Source organism: Artemia franciscana, unplaced genomic scaffold (assembly GCF_032884065.1).
Source record: "Artemia franciscana unplaced genomic scaffold, ASM3288406v1 Scaffold_209, whole genome shotgun sequence".
NCBI lineage: Eukaryota > Metazoa > Arthropoda > Branchiopoda > Anostraca > Artemiidae > Artemia > Artemia franciscana.
In genome coordinates, this window is record NW_027063105.1 from 1,248,388 (window position 1) to 1,268,869 (window position 20,482).

Genomic DNA, 20,482 nt, shown 5'->3' on the forward strand with positions numbered 1-20,482 from the left:
TCCCTCTTTGATATTTCGACTGTTTGTGTTTACACGTAATTAGGTGTCTATTATGCACGATTTAAAATTTCGTATTAAGCAAACAAATTTAATAATTAAATTTAACGATCATGGAATCTTACTCTAAGTCTGAACCAATCAGATTTTCAATGGACAGAATTCCTTATTTTAAGTAAGCACTATTTGTTTAGTTCATAACACAAAAATAAAAGAATTAAAAGAAAATGAAAATATATAAATAGATAGCATGTCGTATTCTACACCATATTTTCTACCTATATTTTTGGAAATATTCCGAAATCCCTTCTTTTCTTCATTATTTTTAATTGTCTTACTTTCTCTTTTATACGGGGTAAGGAATATAGCCATTCCAAATAAGTTTTCCTTTTTTCAGTAATAATTGTTTAGATTTGAATAGACTATCTTCATCCCAGACGGTTACAAATCATTTCGCAGAAAGCTTCATGTTTATAGCTGGATTAGCTTAGCTGTTTATTTAAGCTGAAGGCAGAGAGAAAAAGACGCTTAATTTATATAGACAAGTGGATTTAAGAAGCTAAAAATCAAATTCTTGTTTAGTATATGTTTTACTTTGTGGGTATTTTGGCTTTTATGGGTTTTTATTTCTGTCTCCTCAACTAACACCTATTACTTTTTTTTTCTCTTTTCTCTTATGATTGCCGATGGTATATCCGAAACATTTTAGTTTAGATTTGTCATCTCTTAGTCACCATTTTGATTCAACCAGTCTTTTTGTTTTGTCTCTTCTTTTCACTCTCTTCTTGTATTTCTGTGTGACGAGAGGATAGTGTGTCCTTTCTGTTATTGGTAAACTTTTTAAATGATGATACGTATGGTATTGTTCCTAAGAACCCTGTGAATAGTAGACATAGATATGTATATTTTTAAATAAAGCAATGAGGAAGAAAATGAAGAGGGTGGTCTCTGGGGAGTTCTTGGGCTCTCATGGTTTAAAAAGGGTCCAAAAGAAGACATAATCAGTAAGGAAAGATAATGTCAGACGTTTCTTTCTCTTGAAGAGGAAGGTCTCAACGTCTGTAGAGGATATGGGTCAGTTTACTTACCCCAATGATTGTTCGTTGTGTTAGTTGAGAAACGAAGAAAAACATCTGACAATGATTCCAAGTAATTACATACTACAAGCTTAATGTCATCTTATACATCCAAAAACTTGGGTGGTCAAATTGCCTAGACATTCTTTTTTTCATAATATAGCTTATTATTCTTTGTTAAGAACTCTAACCTTTTCAAGTTATTTTCTTTACAAATTATTTTGTGATTCTGGCTGCATTGGTAACTGTATAAATTGCGTAAGTTGCGCTATGGCTAGCTTTTCTCCTCTTGGTTTGTAAGCATTGTGTTAAATTTTTACGTTTGACGTAGTAAGATGGTTTTTTATTTGCTTGGGAAAAGTTACTCGTAGCTAATTCTTAGCATTTAGTATTTGAAGCCCTCCCTCAGAATTTGAAGTATTTCAGTTTACAGGGTGGACATTTTATATTTTTACGACAGCTTTCGAAGAAAAGCACTATCCGGGTATCTTCCTTGAAATTTTTCAATTCCACCTCCTCCACCGCCACCACCACCCCCCTCCCGCCCAAAAAAAAAGTTTAAGGTGGATTCTTGACCCTAGTTTTTGTGTTTCTTATGTTTGATTTTTCTAAAAAATGTTTTGTATTGTATATCAGGAGTGTATCATATTTTGACTGTACTATTTTCAATTCCACCTCCTCCACCGCCACCACCACCCCTAAAATTTAAGCCATGACCAGTTAATTTAAGTGTTGACTATTTTTATTTTCTAAATGTTGACTAAGTTTTGTATTGTATATCAGGAGTGTATCATATTTTGACTGTACTATTTTTAATCCGGTAATAAAATTTGTTCAAGTATGACTTAGTTCAGAATTTAAGCTACGTTGTTCTATTTTTATATTTACAGGTAAATGTGTGAGCTAAGTTGGAACTTGTAATTACTAAATAAAAAAAGAGAGTTATTTTAATTAATAGAAGCAATGAACTTCTTAATTAATCCCTTATTTGCAGATTAATTGCATATCAAAATCTTTTCTTTTGTCTATGTTCCCTAGACTATTTTGAGCTTAATGCTCATGCTTTTTCAATCAACTATGGATTGAATGAAGGCATATCAACGGGCCATATCAGCATATTTCGAAAATAATTCCTGAGACCACATTGGCTAATCATGGCAAAACAAAAAGTCGCAAAGAAGAGAGAAACTAAGACAATAACAGCAAGTGAAAAACAGGAGAAAACATGCATATATTTCGTTTGAGACCTCCGCTTAACTGTTCTCAGTGCAGAATAATTAAAAAAAAATGCAGATAAAAGTCCAAAGGACAATATAAAAACCAAATCTCAAAATAAAAATTTAGTTTCAGTGTTTATTTTTAGGTTTGTACGTGCACTTCTGACGAGAATCAGGCGTTCCCACCTTCCCCGCCATCAAGGATCTTCGGAGCCTGTTTGGACAATGTAGACTGGTCTGCTGCCAGTTGCTTTGCAAATGGGAGTCATTGAGTTAGTCCATGTGTGACCAAACTTTCTGAACCCCCCAATTGGTTCAAGGTCACGAAATATATATATATATATATATATATATATATATATATATATATATATATATATATATATATATATATATATATATATATATTCAAAATATGAAAGATGCTTTGCCACAGCTGGAAAATCTGCTCGATATGGTGCTGTCCCGGTACACCAGCGGGCATGAGTCACTCAGATGCAGCTGCCATTAAAACAGTGTACCCTGCAGCTTTACTTGTGAGGAGTGAAGAGTGGTGTTGTGCGCTAACACTACAGCAAGACAGTATGGGGATGATAACAAATAAAACTAGGAAGAAGAATTAGCTTTAGATTGTGATCAAAATGTTTTTGTGATTAGTTTACCTGAGTTCTAAGCGTTCTTTTTTGTAACTGATTGATTTGAAGTTTTGATCTCTGTTAAAAAATCGGTTTTCAAGGTGGGAATCAGGATAATAGCACGAAAAAACTGCTTTTGATCTCATACTTGGCAATACAGTACTTAATTTTGATATAAAATGATCTTTCAGCATCATGAATCCATCAAATAATGATCTGCATACTTTACCCGCCCATTCCGTGAAAGTGAAAATTGATACTGGGGAACGAAAAACTGAATTTTTGGCCTCGGATTTGGATTCGTCATCCTTGATAGGAAATGACTATTTGAACTTCATAACGTCAATAAACACAAAATTGATCTCCCCCTCATTTTCTTCCTTCAAAAGAAAATTTCGAACACTTGTACAAGATGAATTTGGATGGATTTTCTTTGCGTAATCAAACTAATTTTTCTAGGTATTTTATTGCAAAAAAAATTCTGTTATAATTTTTTTTTAGGTGAAACCGTATTTTGTCTCCACAAATTGCGTAGCTTACAACAATTGTCCTGAAGACTATGGGAGGCTGACATACCAAAAGACACAATTACCGGACCTTTCAACAATGCTGAACAAAAAATCTTAATAATATATGATCGGATGTGTATTAGGGAATGAAAGACTTGGAGTGGAGGTGGGGTACTGGTTAGCTTCCATTTACTTTTGACTCTTGAAAAAGGCATTAGAACATCTAACCAAATGACCGCCATCCGATCAAAATTTTATGCAGCCATCTTCACCTTAAAAACCTTGCATAACCGAGGACTAACTTACAACTCTTGCCTCTGGGCTCTGAAGAGATTCTTATTTACTCTTTGGACAATTCTGAACAAATCACTATCTCAAAAGTTTGATTGCATGTCTTTGGGGAAAAGAGAGTGGTAGGGAGGGGCTGGTCTGGATGCCTTCAATCACTTTTGAATCTTAAACGGGAACAAGAACTTCCCATTTCCAATAAAATTAGCCTCTTCTAAAATTCTCACGACCCCCTCTTCCATGAAAACCCTTATACGCCTCCAGGGCGTAACTTACCACCCTAGCCTCCAGACTCTGGGGAGATGTATCAACCTTATCTGTCATTTGGAATGTTTTTTGAAGAAATGCCTAGCTTAATATTTCTATTCTGTGCATTTGGGGGGAACAGAACGTGAATGGAGGGGGGGCTAGTTGCCCTCTGATCACTTTGATACTTAAAAGGGCGCTATAACTTCTGATTTCCTTTCCAATGAGCGCCTTTCAAAGTTTATACAACCATTCTTCAGTATAAACCTTATATACCCATAGGGCATAATTTAAAATTAATACCCTGACGGCTTGGGGGGGGGGGTCATCTTCAGAGACATGATTGCTGAATATTTCAGCTAGGTCGAACAAAAGGACTATCTAAAAAAATGTTACTGAATATGTCTGGGGAAATGATGGGCAAGGGGAGAGATCTGGTCGCCCTCCAATCCCTTTCGACTATCAAAAAGGGCACTAGAACTTTTAATTTCCATTTGAATGAGCCCCTTTCGAATTACTGACGACAAATCATCTTATACAGAGTACACTGGTCTGAAAATTAACCAACAAATAAATAAATAAATAATAAATTGTGTCTACATCACTCTTTACTTGTGCCAAATATTGTTTTTTTAACCCTTCATAAAGAGCTAAACAAACAGTAGGTCATCCTCGGCTGCAGTCTCAGGGTTTCGTAAGGGAGGATGTAAGGGAACTAGAAGTTTCCTGAGAGGGTTTCGGGAGGAAAGCTTTTGATATACTGGGAAGGAGGAGGAGCGTTCATAGATATGTTGGCCTATGACTGTCTTGTGCTGTAGTTAATTGTTAGTACTAGTATTAACTTGAAAAGTTCTACATATCTAAGATATGTAAGATACATAGGAAAGGAATGAGACCCCGTATTTATTTGACGTCTTATAACAATATTACAAGTCTTATAAGCCTTAAGGCCTTGATTAAGTGAACTTGAAAACATCGAGCTTCAAAATTGAAGTAAGGTTAGCCTTCTGTCTTTTAATTCTCTAGAGACCGTTGGTTGTCAAAACTTCAAATAGCACCAATTATCAAGTCTTGTGAAAGGTTTTGATAGACAGCTTCCTTTGGTGAGAGGCTTCAGCCGAGAAATATTTGGTTGCGTTTTGCAAAGCTTGGTTACCAACCAAGGGAGAAGAGAAAAAGAGCACTATCATTCTCAAGTACCAAATGCCCATGTATATGCAACTGTGACGGCATGCATAGAGTGCATTTAAAAATTTATTGTTTTTTTTCCTAGGGATAGGCTATTTAAAATACCTCAGTTGATTAATTCGAAACTAAACACCGAACTTAGATGAAAGCTTTCTTCGAAGATTCTTAGAAAACCAAAGTTTTCTTAGAAATTAAATTTAAAAAAATTAACTGAAAGTAAGGAGTGACATTAAAACTTAAAACGAACAGAAATTACTTCGTATATAAAAGGGATTGCTTCCTCGTGAACGTCCCGCTCTTTACGCTGAAGTTTTTTACTGTTTTAAAAATTAGAGTTAAGAGAAAGAGTCAGACTTTCGTGTGAAGAGCGGGGCGTTGATGAGGAAGCAGCCCCTTTCATATATGAAGTAATTTCTGTTCGTTTTATGTTTTAATGTCACTCCTTACTTTAAGTTCAAAAACACTTGTTTTTATTTAATATAATTTCTGAACGTTTTTTAATCAATGCATGTTTTGATTTATGCTCTCCGCAGATGAATAATTAAAACGAAATTTGCATATATTTTTTTTTTTTGCTAAATGGCTTTCTCATAGTTTTGATCGAACGATTTTGAGAGAAAAGGAGCGGGGAAGGAAGTCTAGCTGCCCTCCGATTATTTGGTTACCTAAAAAGGCAACTAGAACTTTAAATTTTTTACGAATTTTTTTATTAGTAAAATTATTAGTAAAAATAAATTTGATTAGTTAAAGATATGCGTAACTTACAAATTAGCTTAAGTAAGGAACTTCTGTATTCTTATATTTTTATTACATATATGAGGGGGTTCACCCCCTCGTCAGTACCTCGCTCTTCACGCTAAAGCTTAAATTTTGCCCCGATTTCTTAAGAATGACCCCCTGAATCACAAAAGCCATAGAATAAACAGTTGAAATTTCTAAAAATACTTTAGCGTAAAGAGCGAGGTATTAGGAGGAGGGGAGCCCCTCATATGTGTAATAATTTCTGTTCCTTCTAGGTTTTAATGCTGCTCCTTACTTTCAGTTGAAAAAACTTTGTCATATTTATTTTTTCATTGTTTTTTTTTTTTAAATAATGCTAGAAAATCCAGCGCTCCCTTCATGGAAATTTTCTTACCACATGACAAGTTCCTCCATGAAAAGTTCCCCCAGCATATCCCTCTCTTCTCAACCCCTGCCCCCAACCAAATGAAAACGCCCCTGAAAACGTCTGTACACTTCCCAATAATCATTACTATATGTAAGCACTGGTCAGTGTTTGTAACTTGTAGCCCCTCCCAAGGGGACTGTGGGGGAGTAAGTCGTCCCAAAAGACATAGTTACGAGGATTTTCAACTACGCTGAATAAAATGGCCATCTCAGAATTTTGATCCGGTTACTTTGGGGAAATAATTAGCGTGGGATGGGGGCCAAGGTGCCCTCCGATTTTTTTGTGTCACTTAAAAAGGGCACAAGAACTTTTTATTTCCGTTAGACTGAGCCCTTTTGGAACATTCTAGGACCACTGGGTCGATACGATCACCCCTGAAAAAAAAAAAATAAACACGCATCTGTGATCTGCCTTCTGACAAAAATACAAAATTCCACATTTTTGTAGATAGGAGCTTGAAACTTCTACAGTAGAGTTCTATGACTTTTAGGGGTTGTTTCCAAGTATCTTCTAAAATAAAGCAAATTTTCTCAGGCTCGTAACTGTTGATGGGTAAGACTAAACTTGATGAAACTTATATATTTAAAATCAGCACTAAAATGCAATTATTTTGATCTAGCTATTGGTATCAAAATTTCATTTTTTAGAGTTTTGGTTACTATTGAGCCGGGTCACTCTTTACTACAGTTTGTTACCACGAACTGTTTGATAAAGTTGGAGGACAAGCAAGTTGGAGGATAAACAAAGGTATTTTATTTCAAATGACAATACAATTAAGTATGTAAATACAAAGAAGGATAGAATGTAAGGAAAATAAATTTTCCTGTATTGGAATTTCCTGCTCTCGTATTGGAAGCCCCCGTGGAAATCTGGGATCAACAAGCTCTGGGATCAAAGCATCCATGAAGAATCCTTACAGCTTGGGAAAAATCTTTTCGGTCCAAAAGCCTGGATCGCGTTCTATCTTTTCAATGTAGAAGTCTTTCTGGGTAAAAATCATGAAAAAGCAAGTATCTAGCTGAGCACATTCAAGCTGACATTGTACTTGGTAAAAGTAAGTCGTGGCCTCGTTTGAGGTTGACTAGTCCATTCTTTCCAACTTCCATGCAATAGTCCGCCTTAGCCTCTTTTCGGTTCTTTATCCACTCGCCTATCCCCAAATTTTTCGCAGTTTCGCAGTTGCATACCTCGCTTTGATTCAATTTACCCCATGATTTTGGCTTTGTGTGCACAACTTTACTGAAGGCTCTTGACTATTTCTCATTTCTAGGTTTCTTCATTGCATTGAAATAATTTATGAAAATTTCACAGTATTAAAAAGCAGCTGATTAAACCAGCTTGTCATTTTGGTCTCTAGGGGCTATTATCGGCGATCTGAGACGCTTCTTTCTGGCAACCGACTTATAAAAATTTCAGGTAGCTGAAAATATTCTATGGAACTGTTAGAAAACAGGAAAATGCATCGAAAAATGGTACCAATCATCTTACAGGTTATTGTCTTCTGCTCATGATAGTATAGATTTTGTTCCAAAAGCAATATCCTTCATAGAGTACAGTTGTGAAAAAGACCTAGACATTTTCTAAGATTTCTAAGCAATTAGAGGAAATAGAGCAAAATCCTTTCAAACATTTTGTAGGATCTTCAAGAAGCTATGGCCTGATATTAAAAGCGGCATCTTCCGCCAATGAATACTTGAGTACTTTTTAAATAGAATCTTTCAATTTAACATGGGATTTTCGAGTTCCATCAGTTCACTTAATCACGGCCTTAAGAACGCTCTACATAATTTCAAAGATTAAAATACTAATCAATCAATGTTGTATTTTTTATTCAGTTACCCTTTCATCGTTGCTGAGAGAGAGTCTTCCTATTTTAGTTCTTGTATTTATTTTTAAGTTTGGTTTTTATATTATCCTTTGGATTTTTATCGTTGTTTTTTATTATCATCCTGCGCTGAAGACGGTCAAGCGGAGGTCCTGACCGAAATATTTGCATTATCCTATCCGTTTTTTGTCTTGTTTTTTCACTGGCTGTTATCCTCCTGTCTCTCATCTTTACGATTTTTTCGTTTGGAAATGATGTGAAAAAGATAATGAAAAAGATAAAGAAAAAGAAAAAGGGAATGAAAGAGAAAAAGTTTCTCTGAAAAAGTAAATGAAAAAGATAAAGACAAAGATATGGACAAGATAAGGGAATAGATCCTATGAAAAAGATAAAAAATCCTCCAGAGCCATTGCTGACGCATGAGGGGCCAAATCGACGTTTCAGTTGTTGGGTCTCTTTACAATGACAAGTAGCAACCTCGTCACCCAGATAATGAACTATTATATGCTCTTAATAAAATACCGAACATAAGCATAATAAATAAATAATCAATAAATTGATCATATTTTTTTCCTTTTTTCCATCGATAAGGGCTCCTGGATGTGGAGTTTGAATATTTGGATTTTTTATTCATTAAAGTTTTGTTGTTGTTTCTTTTGTATTTTCGTTCTTTGTTACTGCTTTATTTTTAATTAAAACCATCTTTTGTAAGTGACAAGTGACACCATTTTGGATTGTCGAGCTTTTACTTTTGATAGTATTGAACAAAGAGCTAAAATCAGTAAAATATACCCAAAATCTGAATAAGAACACCAATAATCATATGCTAATACATTATGGGGAAGGTGCTCATGCTTACTATCTTTGAATAAATAAGCCTACCTTGATCCCTAAGCAATATTTAACCAGACCTGTACTGCAGGGGCGTAATTTTCTATGGAGGAGGGGACAACTGCCTGATCCAGACCTCATCCCCCTCCAGATAAAATTTAGTTCATTCAAAAATATTGTAAAAAACTAAGATAAGTATGCCTGATTCATGCATCTAGAGCAACGGTTCAGTTTTCTTTAGTATATATTTGCCTTTGTAGTACTATATAGCTCATTTCTCACTGTCATTTTTGCTTGATTTGGGAAAATTGGCTCCAAATTTGCCTTCCAACCAACCACCCATGCTTTGACGAAATTACTCCACTATTATGTTGGACATTGCTATAAAGCCTCACAATGGATAAGGCCGTGTCTGAGGTTCAAACCTGTGGATTGTAAGGCGCTTATTGAACGGTAACTGGGGAGGGAGGCGTAGCCACCAAAGTGACAAAGTTTTGTGCTGGCCACATGTGGGTTTGCGATGCAACGGTCTATTAATTTTTTAGGATTTCTATTATTAGCTTGTTTAAATTTGAAAACAATCCTAGGACCAGCATTGAACTGATTGAAATGATTATGTTAGGACCAAGATTGCCTGATCTTCACAAAGCTGAAGGTAAGCTTGAAGATCACCTCCAAAATGAGTAATAATCAGACTAGGGTTATACAATATGTCAAGCTATGGAGTGGTTTCTACTTTTCAAGCATTAATATTTACATAATTGTACTTCATATTCTCTTTTCAGGCTCGGATTTGAGTATCAGTGGCAAATCAGACCCTCTTAATTGTAGCTGTTTTGCAAACGGCCTTGGACCTTGTGATTCTTGTTCTTCTTCATATATAATTACGTCTTGTAACGAAAAGCGCTTTTATTGCACCTACTGTGGGCGCACCTTTACTGACGCTTCAAATCTACAGCGCCACATACGCTCTAATCACGCAGCTGGTGTGAGAACACATACTTGCACAGAGTGTGGCAAATAATTTGCTACTGCTTCTGGTTTGAAGCAGCACACCCACATCCACGCCTCTGTCAAGCCTTTTAGGTAAGTTGTTCCATCTGCTAAATAAAGTTCTAAAGAAGTTATACACGAGCTTTGCATGAGGACCAGAAATGTTGCTTAAGGTTGTTAAAATGGAGACTATCCTGTCAAGCACACACATGGAGATTTATTTCGAAAGGTGATTGGGGCTCAAGTTAAGAAAATCACAAAACTGGATAAATCATACGATAATAAATAAAAAAAAATTCATTTTTATTTCCAATTCCAGAATGGTGTGTCCGTGACGCGATATTGTCAACTTTTTCTATTAGTTAAGTTTATTTGAAAAGCAATTACTCAAAATTTACTTTTGCATTCAAAATTATTTTATTTCCTGGTTTGGACTAGATTTTCCAGTTAGCACATTTTATTTGTTGCATGCACGTATGTAAATATATGAGGAGGGCTTCAGACATGAGCCCCAATGAACTGCCCAAGCTTTTATATCTTGAATCATATTTTTACTACACCTTTCTTCTTTTTTATGGGGGGGGGATTCAAGGCCATGTACAGGGGTGGTAAGGGCGTTTGAACCTCCCCCCAAAATGTTTTTACGACACGCAAAAATGTAAAAAATTGATGCTTTTCATAAAAAAAAATTGTAAGCCCCCCTCACCCCTGGAAAAATCCTTTTGCAAACCCCCACGCAAAAATTCCTGGATATGGCCCTGGGGAGATTATACGAAATTATAAGGAGCCCCCTTAAAAAGTACGTTCTTCTCGCAAATGTGACTTATTTTACAATTGAATATCAACTTTAACATTGTATATATATATATATATATATATATATATATATATATATATATATATATATATATATATATACACATATATATATACATATATATATATATATATATATATATATATATATATATATATATATATATATATATATACATCAGAATGTGAGACTTTCCTTTGAAAGTATAGTTGTCTTTAAGAATGAAGAGATTGTTAATGTTTGAATTTTACGGAAGTGAAGTGCTATGGAAATTAAATAATTAGTTTTACTTATTTATTTTGTTGTAATAATGACAAAAATGTGGCACTTTCCATAATTTTGATTTTTTTAAATCTTAGAAATTTGTGGATTTTAGGTATGGATAGACCCAAGATAGGTACAAGGGTGGCAAAAGGTTTTAATGTCCTTGGTGTTTTAATAATTAGTAGAATCTACGGGAATGGACTTCCTTCATCCATTTATTATGAGAATTTGTGAACCCTCAAAAGTGTGGAGTAACTTGATGTATCATTTTCAGTCTTTTGGCCTTTTCTTGCACGGGTAAGGTCGATAAAGCTTTCTGTTCGTTTTGCATTAGTCAATAATGCAAAAACATGAGCTAAAAAACAAAAAAAAATTAAAAATCTCACTGCTTGTTGCAAAACCATGCATTTTTTTCGAAAATTTACTAATGACATCTGGATCTATTTTTATAAGTTTTTCCTACGGTATCCTAAAAAATAAACAATTAGTCTCCTTTTTTAATTAGTTTGGTTTTAAAATTGACGTTATTCCATGAGCAAATAAATTCTTCAGTTATTCCTGTAATTTGGTTTATTTTGTTTTATTTTTTTTCCAAGGTTTAATAGCTCATAATATTGCTCGGAAAGTAAAATATAAAATGACAAATAGTACAAGTATGTCAGTAAATATATCATGCTGGCCGTAATTTTATATCGTTATTTACTGGTGTTAATATTCATTCTAAGAGGTTTCCTAGAATTTATGGTAAATTCAAGTTGCTGAGTCGGGTTTCAAATTCAAAAGTTGATTTTGCCTGATTATTGCAATATATGAGATTAATATTGCTGGGAATAGGGTAGGAAGTCAGGTTAGTTGTAAACTCGGTGTATAAACTGGAACTAAGCAAGGTCGTGTCTTATCTCCGTTTATAGGGAGTATTTTGATCGACTTCGTCCGTCAAAAGAAGTCTCAAATCGCTGTATAATAGTTATTTGAAAAGTAAACGACTTAAATCATAGTGTTCTCCTCTATCGACAAATAAAAGCAAAATCAAGAATACATTCTTTCATTTTAGGTGTGAGGTTTGCCGAAAGGCCTACACACAGTTCTCAAACTTGTGCCGCCATAAACGGATGCACGCAGATTGTCGGACACATCTTCGTTGTGGACGTTGTGGTCAGCCTTGTTCTTTTGCAACAACGCTTGCGAAACATCGACGTTTTTGCCACGCATCGTGTCAGCCTACTACTCCTGCAACTAATATGTATCAGCAAGCCCCAGCTAGTCCTGTCAATGTCCCAACTACTCAACAATCTTTTCCTTCCATGGGTCAGACAGATCCATTATTACGAGCTACATTATACGCAAGGGCTGGATTACCCTTCCCTTTGTTGCCCGTGCAACCTTTGCTATTATCAGGAGACATGGGGATGTCTTATGCGAGCGCTCTGTATTCATCTTCAGCCAAGACTTATTCTATGCAAAGAGAAGAGAAACCGGTGCTTGAAAGCAATTCAGAATCTGAATGGTGCACAGCCGTCAAGCCAAAGAAATTATGGAGACCAGCAGATGATAGCGAAGATTCGAAAACCCCGTCTTTTGAACCAGAAGACCCTCAACCAAAAGAGCAAAAAGAGCAGCCATTAGATCTTAGTAGTTCTTCAGCATCTGAGCTGAAATTCAGTATTTCTGAAACATCTGCCTTCAGTTCCCCAATTCCTAAAATTTCACCTGCACCAAAAGTGCCCTCGCCAGTCTTGCCACCCACTCAGGCTCCATCAAATAATTGGTCATCACTAGGTTCACTTCCTCCTCCTCCTCTTCTACATCCTGCATTGCTCCCTGCAAGGATTACGATGCGACATTCAATTGTACCACCTGCTTTGAATCGTTTTGGTCCTTATCATGCATGGAATACCTTGAGGACACAGCAATATCTTTTAAAAACCCCAAATTACCATGACATTCTGGCTAGTACATCCGCTGCAATTCGTCCAAAACGTCCAAGAAATCGCAATCCCTGCCGGTAAGAAATTTTTGACTCTTATCGATATTTTGCCATTCTGTTAGCTGTCTTGTGTTTTGAGCTGTCATAAAATGTCCAAGTTTATCCACCTGTCACTAATAAAAGTATATTCGGCATTACTGCAATTTTTTTAAAAAGGACAAAATTATGTATATATATATATATATATATATATATATATATATATATATATATATATATATATATATATATCTTTTTGGTGGTTTTGTGTTTTACTAAGCATGTTTGTTACAGCCTTTTGCAATAGTAGATTAATTTACTTTTGTGTTTTAGTTTCTGCGGAAAGCAGATATTTCCTACAAATTTGACGAGGCACTTGCGAACTCACACAGGAGAACAACCGTACAAATGCAAGTTTTGTGAGCGCTCCTTCAGCGTCTCTCACACGTGAGAATAATCCACCACAGGGAGAAACCGTTCAAGTAAGTTTTTGATTTTCTTCTGGGTTAGAACAGTCCACACCTAAGGAGTAACATTGTTAAAATATTGAAGATATCGGCTAATGTAAATTACAATTAAAAGAAAAGTGTATTTTGAAAGAGAAAATTTGAAGTCTTAAGGAGCTTTGATGATGGTGCATAATTGTATTTTATAGTGCTTTTTAGTGCGTTCTTTTTGTTTGCCCATATCGGACCCCTTTTCGGTGCACTGCTTTCCCAGCATTACTTTTCTTTTTATGTATTTCCTTTTTTTGTGGCCTTTTTCTTTCTTTATTAATATTTTTCTAATTTTTAACCCATATATTCGTTACACTCAACAAATACAAACTTAGCTCTTCGTTAGGGACGCGTCATTTTGTTACTCTAACATATGTAGCAAAATACTCTTTTCGCGAGCTATATCGCTTAATAATGTCATTCAAATATAAATTTTGAATTTCTTTTCTTGGGGGAGAGTTAGTATTGGATTTCATCTAAGACGAGTTTATTATTTGAATCTACAGTGATTACATGGTAAATAGTTTAGTGTCATTATTTGTGTATTAAAAAAAAAACATTTTTATATTTATAATAATTATTCTTACTTATTTTTATTTTTGGATTTCAGTGAATGTCAGTGATGAAATTGGTTTGTATGAAGATACATGTTTTCAACAATTTTTTTTCTTTTCTGTAAAATAATTAGCAATAATGTTTTATAGATCCTCCAGATGGAAACAAATTGCAACTATTAAGATTTTAACGTTCACTTTTTCTTCTTGTTGTCACAAAGCCTATTTTTTGGCCTTTCAGTGCAAGTCACAGAAGTGAGTTCATTGCAAAATCACATGTTTTCTAGGGAACACAATACACATGTGGTTTTGCGTGGAATTAAATTGAACTATAAAATCATCATTGAAGTCGAAATTATATTCGCAATTTGTTTCTATTTATCTCTATTTTTAGAAGATATCCTTTTGTACGTATTTAAGAGGGAATCAAGTGCTTTGGCACTATAACTGAAAACAATGTAAGAAGTAGTGTAAAATTACACTACTTAACTTTACTTAATTCATATTACTTAACTTACATTACTCAATAATGATTGATTGACATATATTCTTTACTTTTATTTGCTTTGAAACTGTTACCCATTGTTTGGATTCCCTGGCACGCAGGGGCTGGTGAAGGGGGACGGTGGTTATATGCTCTCTACATTTTTTATGGCCCAATAATTCGGAAAAAACTTCAAATTTAACCATGGGATTCCAAAGAGTTGATTGGCCTGCAAACTGCCATTTCACAATCAAATAACAAACAAACCAAGTAGTTAAATATAAGCAAAACTTTAGCTTGAATAAGCAAAACGGGACTTACGTATTATACCGACCACACTTTGTTCTTGATGTGTAAAATCGGTTTATTTGTGTGCACTCAGAGATAATCAGCTTAGCCTGAATGAGATAAACTACTATTTGAGATATACCTAATCTAACCAACTTTACATATTAAACTGGTATATTTTAATTGAATATTTAATTTGTAGAGTTGGTTCGGTATTCAATATAATGTGTTTTTCACGGCCTGCATTTCGTGATTCTCTGTTGGCCAAAAAGACTTACCTTTGAGTGAGGGCCAAGCCACACTAATGCATCCAAGTGGATTCCAATCCAGCCTGCGTGAAGTCGGCCCACCTGCCTTTCCTGCGCAGCACTAAACAGTGCAGGTTAACTCACAGGACTTACAAACTGTCAAATTCACAATAAAAAAAAATCAACTTCAAGAACTTCAGTTTAAACACAATTGATCTTTCTCTTTACAAATAACACAGATGCAAATTGAAAATTACCCGCCCGATACGAGATGCACACATATGATATAACATAATTGCAAGTCAAAAATTCCCCGCTCAATGCGAGCGTTGAATTGGAAAGGAATAACCAAAGTTAATTAATTAAGTATGATAAAGCTGTTGGTCCCCAAATATTAAAATATGAACAATTAGATTTTCAAGCTATACGTTTTTGACTAATTTTCGCTGATATTTCACCCTTGTTTGGTTTATTATTTGGCACCCGCTACCACAAAAAACTGGATATGGAGATCAATTGGATTAGAAGTCGAAAAGGTACTCCTCTGTTAAATGGAACACAATCAGTTGATTTTTGAAGATTTTCAGGGGGAAGCTACACATTTTTGACTCATTTTTTTCTGATTTTTCACCCTTGTTTTGTTTATTATTCGGCACCTGCTATCACCAAAAACTGGATATGGAGATCACTTCGATTATAAGTCGAAAAGGTACTCTTCTGTTAAACGGAACACACTTTAAAATTAAGCAGTCTAAGATCTGACATAACCAGTTTGAGTCAGTCATGATTAATTATTTTGAGTGAAAAAACTACAATGTATGTATATTTTAATTAGATATTTAATATTTAGAGGTGATTTGGGGCAAGGTTAGCCAAGGTACTTAAATTAATTTGTTCTGTACGGCCTACTTTCCATAATTATATGTCCTAGTTTCTATAATTTTGTTTCTAAGCATTATGGTATCATGAATTGTTGGTATATTCTATTAGGATTAACCTAACTTCACTTTTTGGGTGTAGCACGTTTAACATAGAAGTACCGTTGAGTTTCCCAATTACAATAGTTTTTAAGACAAACACGTTGGATAAGCTTTCATTTAACCAATTCAATCAATGCAATTTCGTCTTCACTATCCTTGGTAATCTAGCTTTTCAAAGCAAGACGAGTAAAACTACATTTTCTTAATGATTTTTTCATGCAAATAGATGACCTTTTGCGGGGCAAAATAAAGAAGACTTTTTGGTTAACTCGCAACTATGACTCCACAAATATGATTTGTACATTCATGTCAAGATTACCTCACATTTGTTAGCAGTAGTGTCTCTTCTTTATATGTCAACTTTTTTTGTCTAAATCTTTATGACAAGTTAAACAATTAAAAGGACCCTGATCAGCTCGTTGCATAGTTACATTAATGTTAAATTCGGTCAGGGACGTACACGTGGGCGGGGATTCAAAGCCCAGGTCCCCAAAACCGTAAAATTTTCCGAATTTCTTGCGCTTCTTCGTCAAAATATAGAATAAAGTAAGAAATTATTAATGCTCTCACCGTGGCATCCAATTTCAGGGAGGTAGAAATATTTGTATCTATCGATTGTTATTATTAGACATTATTATTTTATCAGAAAAATTGTCTAAAAATTATAGGTTTCTGGAGGGTTTTTGACAAAAATAAATGTATTGGCTCGGGATGAGGACTTTCTGTCTTTTGTAGGCACCAAGAATTTTTGTTTTCTGACATCACGATTATAGTCTATACACGCTAGGAAATCACAAGGCATTTACTGAAAGGGGACGATGGCTTTGAAAAACAGAGGAAAGAAGGAATAAAAATATTAATCGTTTATAAGCTTTAAGAGCTGTTGAGGGGGGGGGGCGTTGGAAATCATATGATTTTGAAAGACCTAGCAACAGTATTGCCCTTACCCCCTGTTGTATATATATCCAATCTACACTAATCTTATCTGACCAACTAGGGGAATAAGTGAGATATTGAGGCCAGGTGATGATCTTCTGTGAAAGGAAATGATATTGCTCTGTTACAGGGATGCCAGTTAACAAAAAGAAGGGAGGATAAGGAATCTTTTTATTGAAGATTAAAAAAACCATATCTTTCAAGTCTAAGGCTGAACGACTGTTTTTCAATGAAAATCGAAATATGTGTTTTTAAACATCGAAGGGGGAAGGGGGTGACAATTGAATATATGGGGACCAACAGGTACCCTTGATTTCTTAAATTAGTTTGACCAAACGTAGGATAAATGGAAGGAATTACTTTGACCAACAGTTTCAAAATTTGAATCATATCTCTATAGCTTTCTAAAAAAAAAAAAAAAAAAAAAAAAAAATGAAATTTCGGGTTGGTGCGCTGGGTTGAAAATTCTTTGTCCAAGTGGTACGGGTTCGATCCCTGGCGTGAACAGTTATTTGGTTTGGGACGGGGGTCAGTGGTGTCACTCTGTAAGCTCAACCAGAGTCGACCATCTCTAAATGGATACCTGGAGAAATCTGGGAAAGACAATCAGGAAGGGTGTATGAAAGCATAGCATGCACAGGGGAATATTCCCGAATCCCCCATCGTACTTCCTGGCTGAAGGGCCAGAAGCGAAATCAGCACCGCCGGTTTGGACCATAAGGGTCTAGTGCTGGCATACTTACTTACTATACTTACTTTGTTCTTGGGGATACTTTTTTTATTCGTCTCACCACCAAGTAAATTATTTTGTAGGCGTCTGCTTCTCTCCTAGTAACATATTTCCGAAAATAGATTCAACTGTACTTACCTTGATTTGTTTGATTTTAGGTGTCATTTATGTGACAGGTGTTTTGGCCAACAAATCAATCTGGATCGACATCTTCAAAAATATGAATCTGGCACCGTGGATGATGTAACACCAACAAGCAGCCGTCGTAGCAGTCACGGCAATGATGTAACGAGCACCGCTGATTTTATTGGTGGCAATGTGAACCAGCAAGAAACAGTTGATGAAAGTGATATTGAGTCTGATGTGTCTGTTGACTCTAGTGATGAAAATGAGATTCAAATTTCTGTAACTGATCCATAGTATTTTTGAAAATTATGTCTGATGCAGTAACAACAATTGACAAGTAGAACCATTGGGATTTTTTTCTGTAAGACAGTGGAACTCCAAACTTTGGATGAATATTTCGACCCTATGTCGGAGGGCTGTCCTCAGTATAACACAAATGAAAATACAAAAGAAACTTGCATCGAGTTCTGGTTGAATTTCGTTGAAGTGAGGATGCTAGGATTGTTTTATTTTTTTTAGTTTTAATGGTAGCATTTTATTCTAAGTTTCTTTTTCATTTTCATTTATGTTATGCTGAGGACGGTCCATGGTCATAGGGTCGAAAATTCATTTTAGAGTTTGAAGTTCAATTGACATACGGGAAAAAATTCCCTGTTGTTCTACTTGTTATGAAAGGTAGTAGTCTTATTGGCTATTTACATCTGGTGCAATTATTTTTTTTTCTTTTAATTGTTCGCGCTTTTGAAGTTTGATTTTCTTTTGTTTGTTTGTGTGTAGCTTCCGGAAATAATAAAGTTGTTTTATTTTAACATTCCAATATATTCAAGATTAGGCTACCTGGAATAAACGCGAGTTTAAAGTTACAACTCTATATATTAGTTAAGGCTAATTTCATTACCTAAAAAGTAATAAAACTTACCAATGACATGATTGATGTTAGAATATTTGTGTAAAAATACTACATATAAAAAGAATTGATGAGGCCAGGAGAAAAGATACAAAGACAGAGAAACAGAAGAACTACTCTTAAGAAAATATCGTGGCTCAAGAACTTCTCGTTATTTCTGATTGCTTAAATTTTTGCACATAAGAACCAATCAGGTACAATCTAATTTCGTGTTCTTTGACTGGCTTTAAATTCAATTAGTTCATCCTTTAAAAAGGCGGGGCTATTTGTTTCTCAGAGCTTCCCCTGTCCCGTCCTTCCCCTGTCTTTGAAGAGAGCTCTGCACTTCTCAGGACCCAGTCATACTGCCGTAGTAAGGTATATCTTTTTCAACCTCTGTATTTCGAAGCCAATCCTCTGTTGAAGGACGTGGCCAAAGTACGTCTATTTCCTACGTTTTAAAACATCAGTAGCTAATGGTTGCCTGTGAACTTCTATAGTGTACAACTTTTCTTATTTTCCAGCTTCTTATTTTCTTCAGTAATAGGAAAACTATTATTCGGGAATACGTTTTGGAACCATCTGAGTTGATCTAAATTATACTGGCCATATCCTTCTATTCTATATACATACCTTTTCTGCGAGCTCTTATGAAATCTCTCTGAAGCATTCCAGATTTCATTTCAGTCTTTTAAGTTGAATTTGTTATCTCTATCTCTTTATCTATGCCACTAGTTGAATTTTTTTGGAAATGAAGTACCAAGGCTCGTAAGTAGGATCATTTTGGAAGGGTGGGGAGATAAAAATCGAATAAGATGTGGCAAAAAAAATTGAAAAAATTACGTTACCATTTTCCTCGGTTGCTATTAAGTAATGTAGAAAGTAATGTAAAAAATTAATTAATTAATTAATATTAAGTAATGTAAAAAATTACGTTACAATTTTCCTAGGTTGGTATTAAGTAATGTAGAAAGCCTGAATTTGAAAAACTTAGTGAGCTTGAAATTACGGCAAATAAGCAAGCATCAGATTTAATTTGTATAATCGAGGTCCCCAAACCTGGATACTCTGAAGATGGCTTGTTTTAATGAGTTTATTAAACTTCGCCCACATGGTGCTCTTCGCCCACAAAATGAAGCTGATCTTCGAAGAGAGGCAGAAAAGGATGAATCCATTTCAGAATAAAAAAAAAATTAATAATTATAGTTATTAATAATTGTTTCAATAGAATAACTACATATATCACATTTTTCTGGGAGAGTAATTTACTAAAACGAAAACAAGCAAAACACTCAGTTCTTTCTTTAAAACGTTCATACGTTTAACCAGTTCAAAACGTTCAGTAACCAAAACGTTCAATGTTACAGGAACATTCGTCTCTGCAACTAATATTATAGGAATTCCTTTAACCCCTTTCTTCACACTTCTGCTCTTTGCTTTACTCTTGTTATGTGAAGTAATCCCTTCTATAAATTTAGAATTTCTTTTAATCTTCGGTTATGACCTCCTCCCAACCCTATAAAGCCAGTTTTATGAATACAGGAATATTAGAGATGACGAGGATTGTCTCAGGATTAGCCCACTTGAGGCTAACAAAGCTTCAGAGCAATCCTGTTTACCACCTTACACCTTTAAAAACCTCTTATTGCGCCAAACTCTTTCAAATCCCTCCAAAATCTGATTATTTTTTATTGAATCTTTCCACTATGGTCTAAACGACCGATTTCTTCCCA

At 35.0% G+C, this 20,482-nt stretch overlaps 1 protein-coding gene across 1 annotated transcript in view; it reads left to right on the forward strand.

Annotated features, from left to right (window-relative positions):
- The window catches only part of LOC136042821 (MDS1 and EVI1 complex locus protein EVI1-B-like), a 60,098-nt gene extending 41,456 nt beyond the window's left edge, over positions 1 to 18,642 (forward strand). The window contains exons 2-5 of the mRNA XM_065727757.1: positions 9,766 to 10,066; positions 12,109 to 13,059; positions 13,354 to 13,502; positions 17,896 to 18,642. Of these exons, the coding sequence (XP_065583829.1) occupies positions 12,167 to 13,059; positions 13,354 to 13,471 (1,011 nt within the window). The 5' untranslated portion in view covers positions 9,766 to 10,066; positions 12,109 to 12,166 and the 3' untranslated portion in view covers positions 13,472 to 13,502; positions 17,896 to 18,642. The remainder of the gene's footprint in view (positions 1 to 9,765; positions 10,067 to 12,108; positions 13,060 to 13,353; positions 13,503 to 17,895) is intronic.
- The last annotated feature ends 1,840 nt before the right edge of the window (positions 18,643 to 20,482 follow it).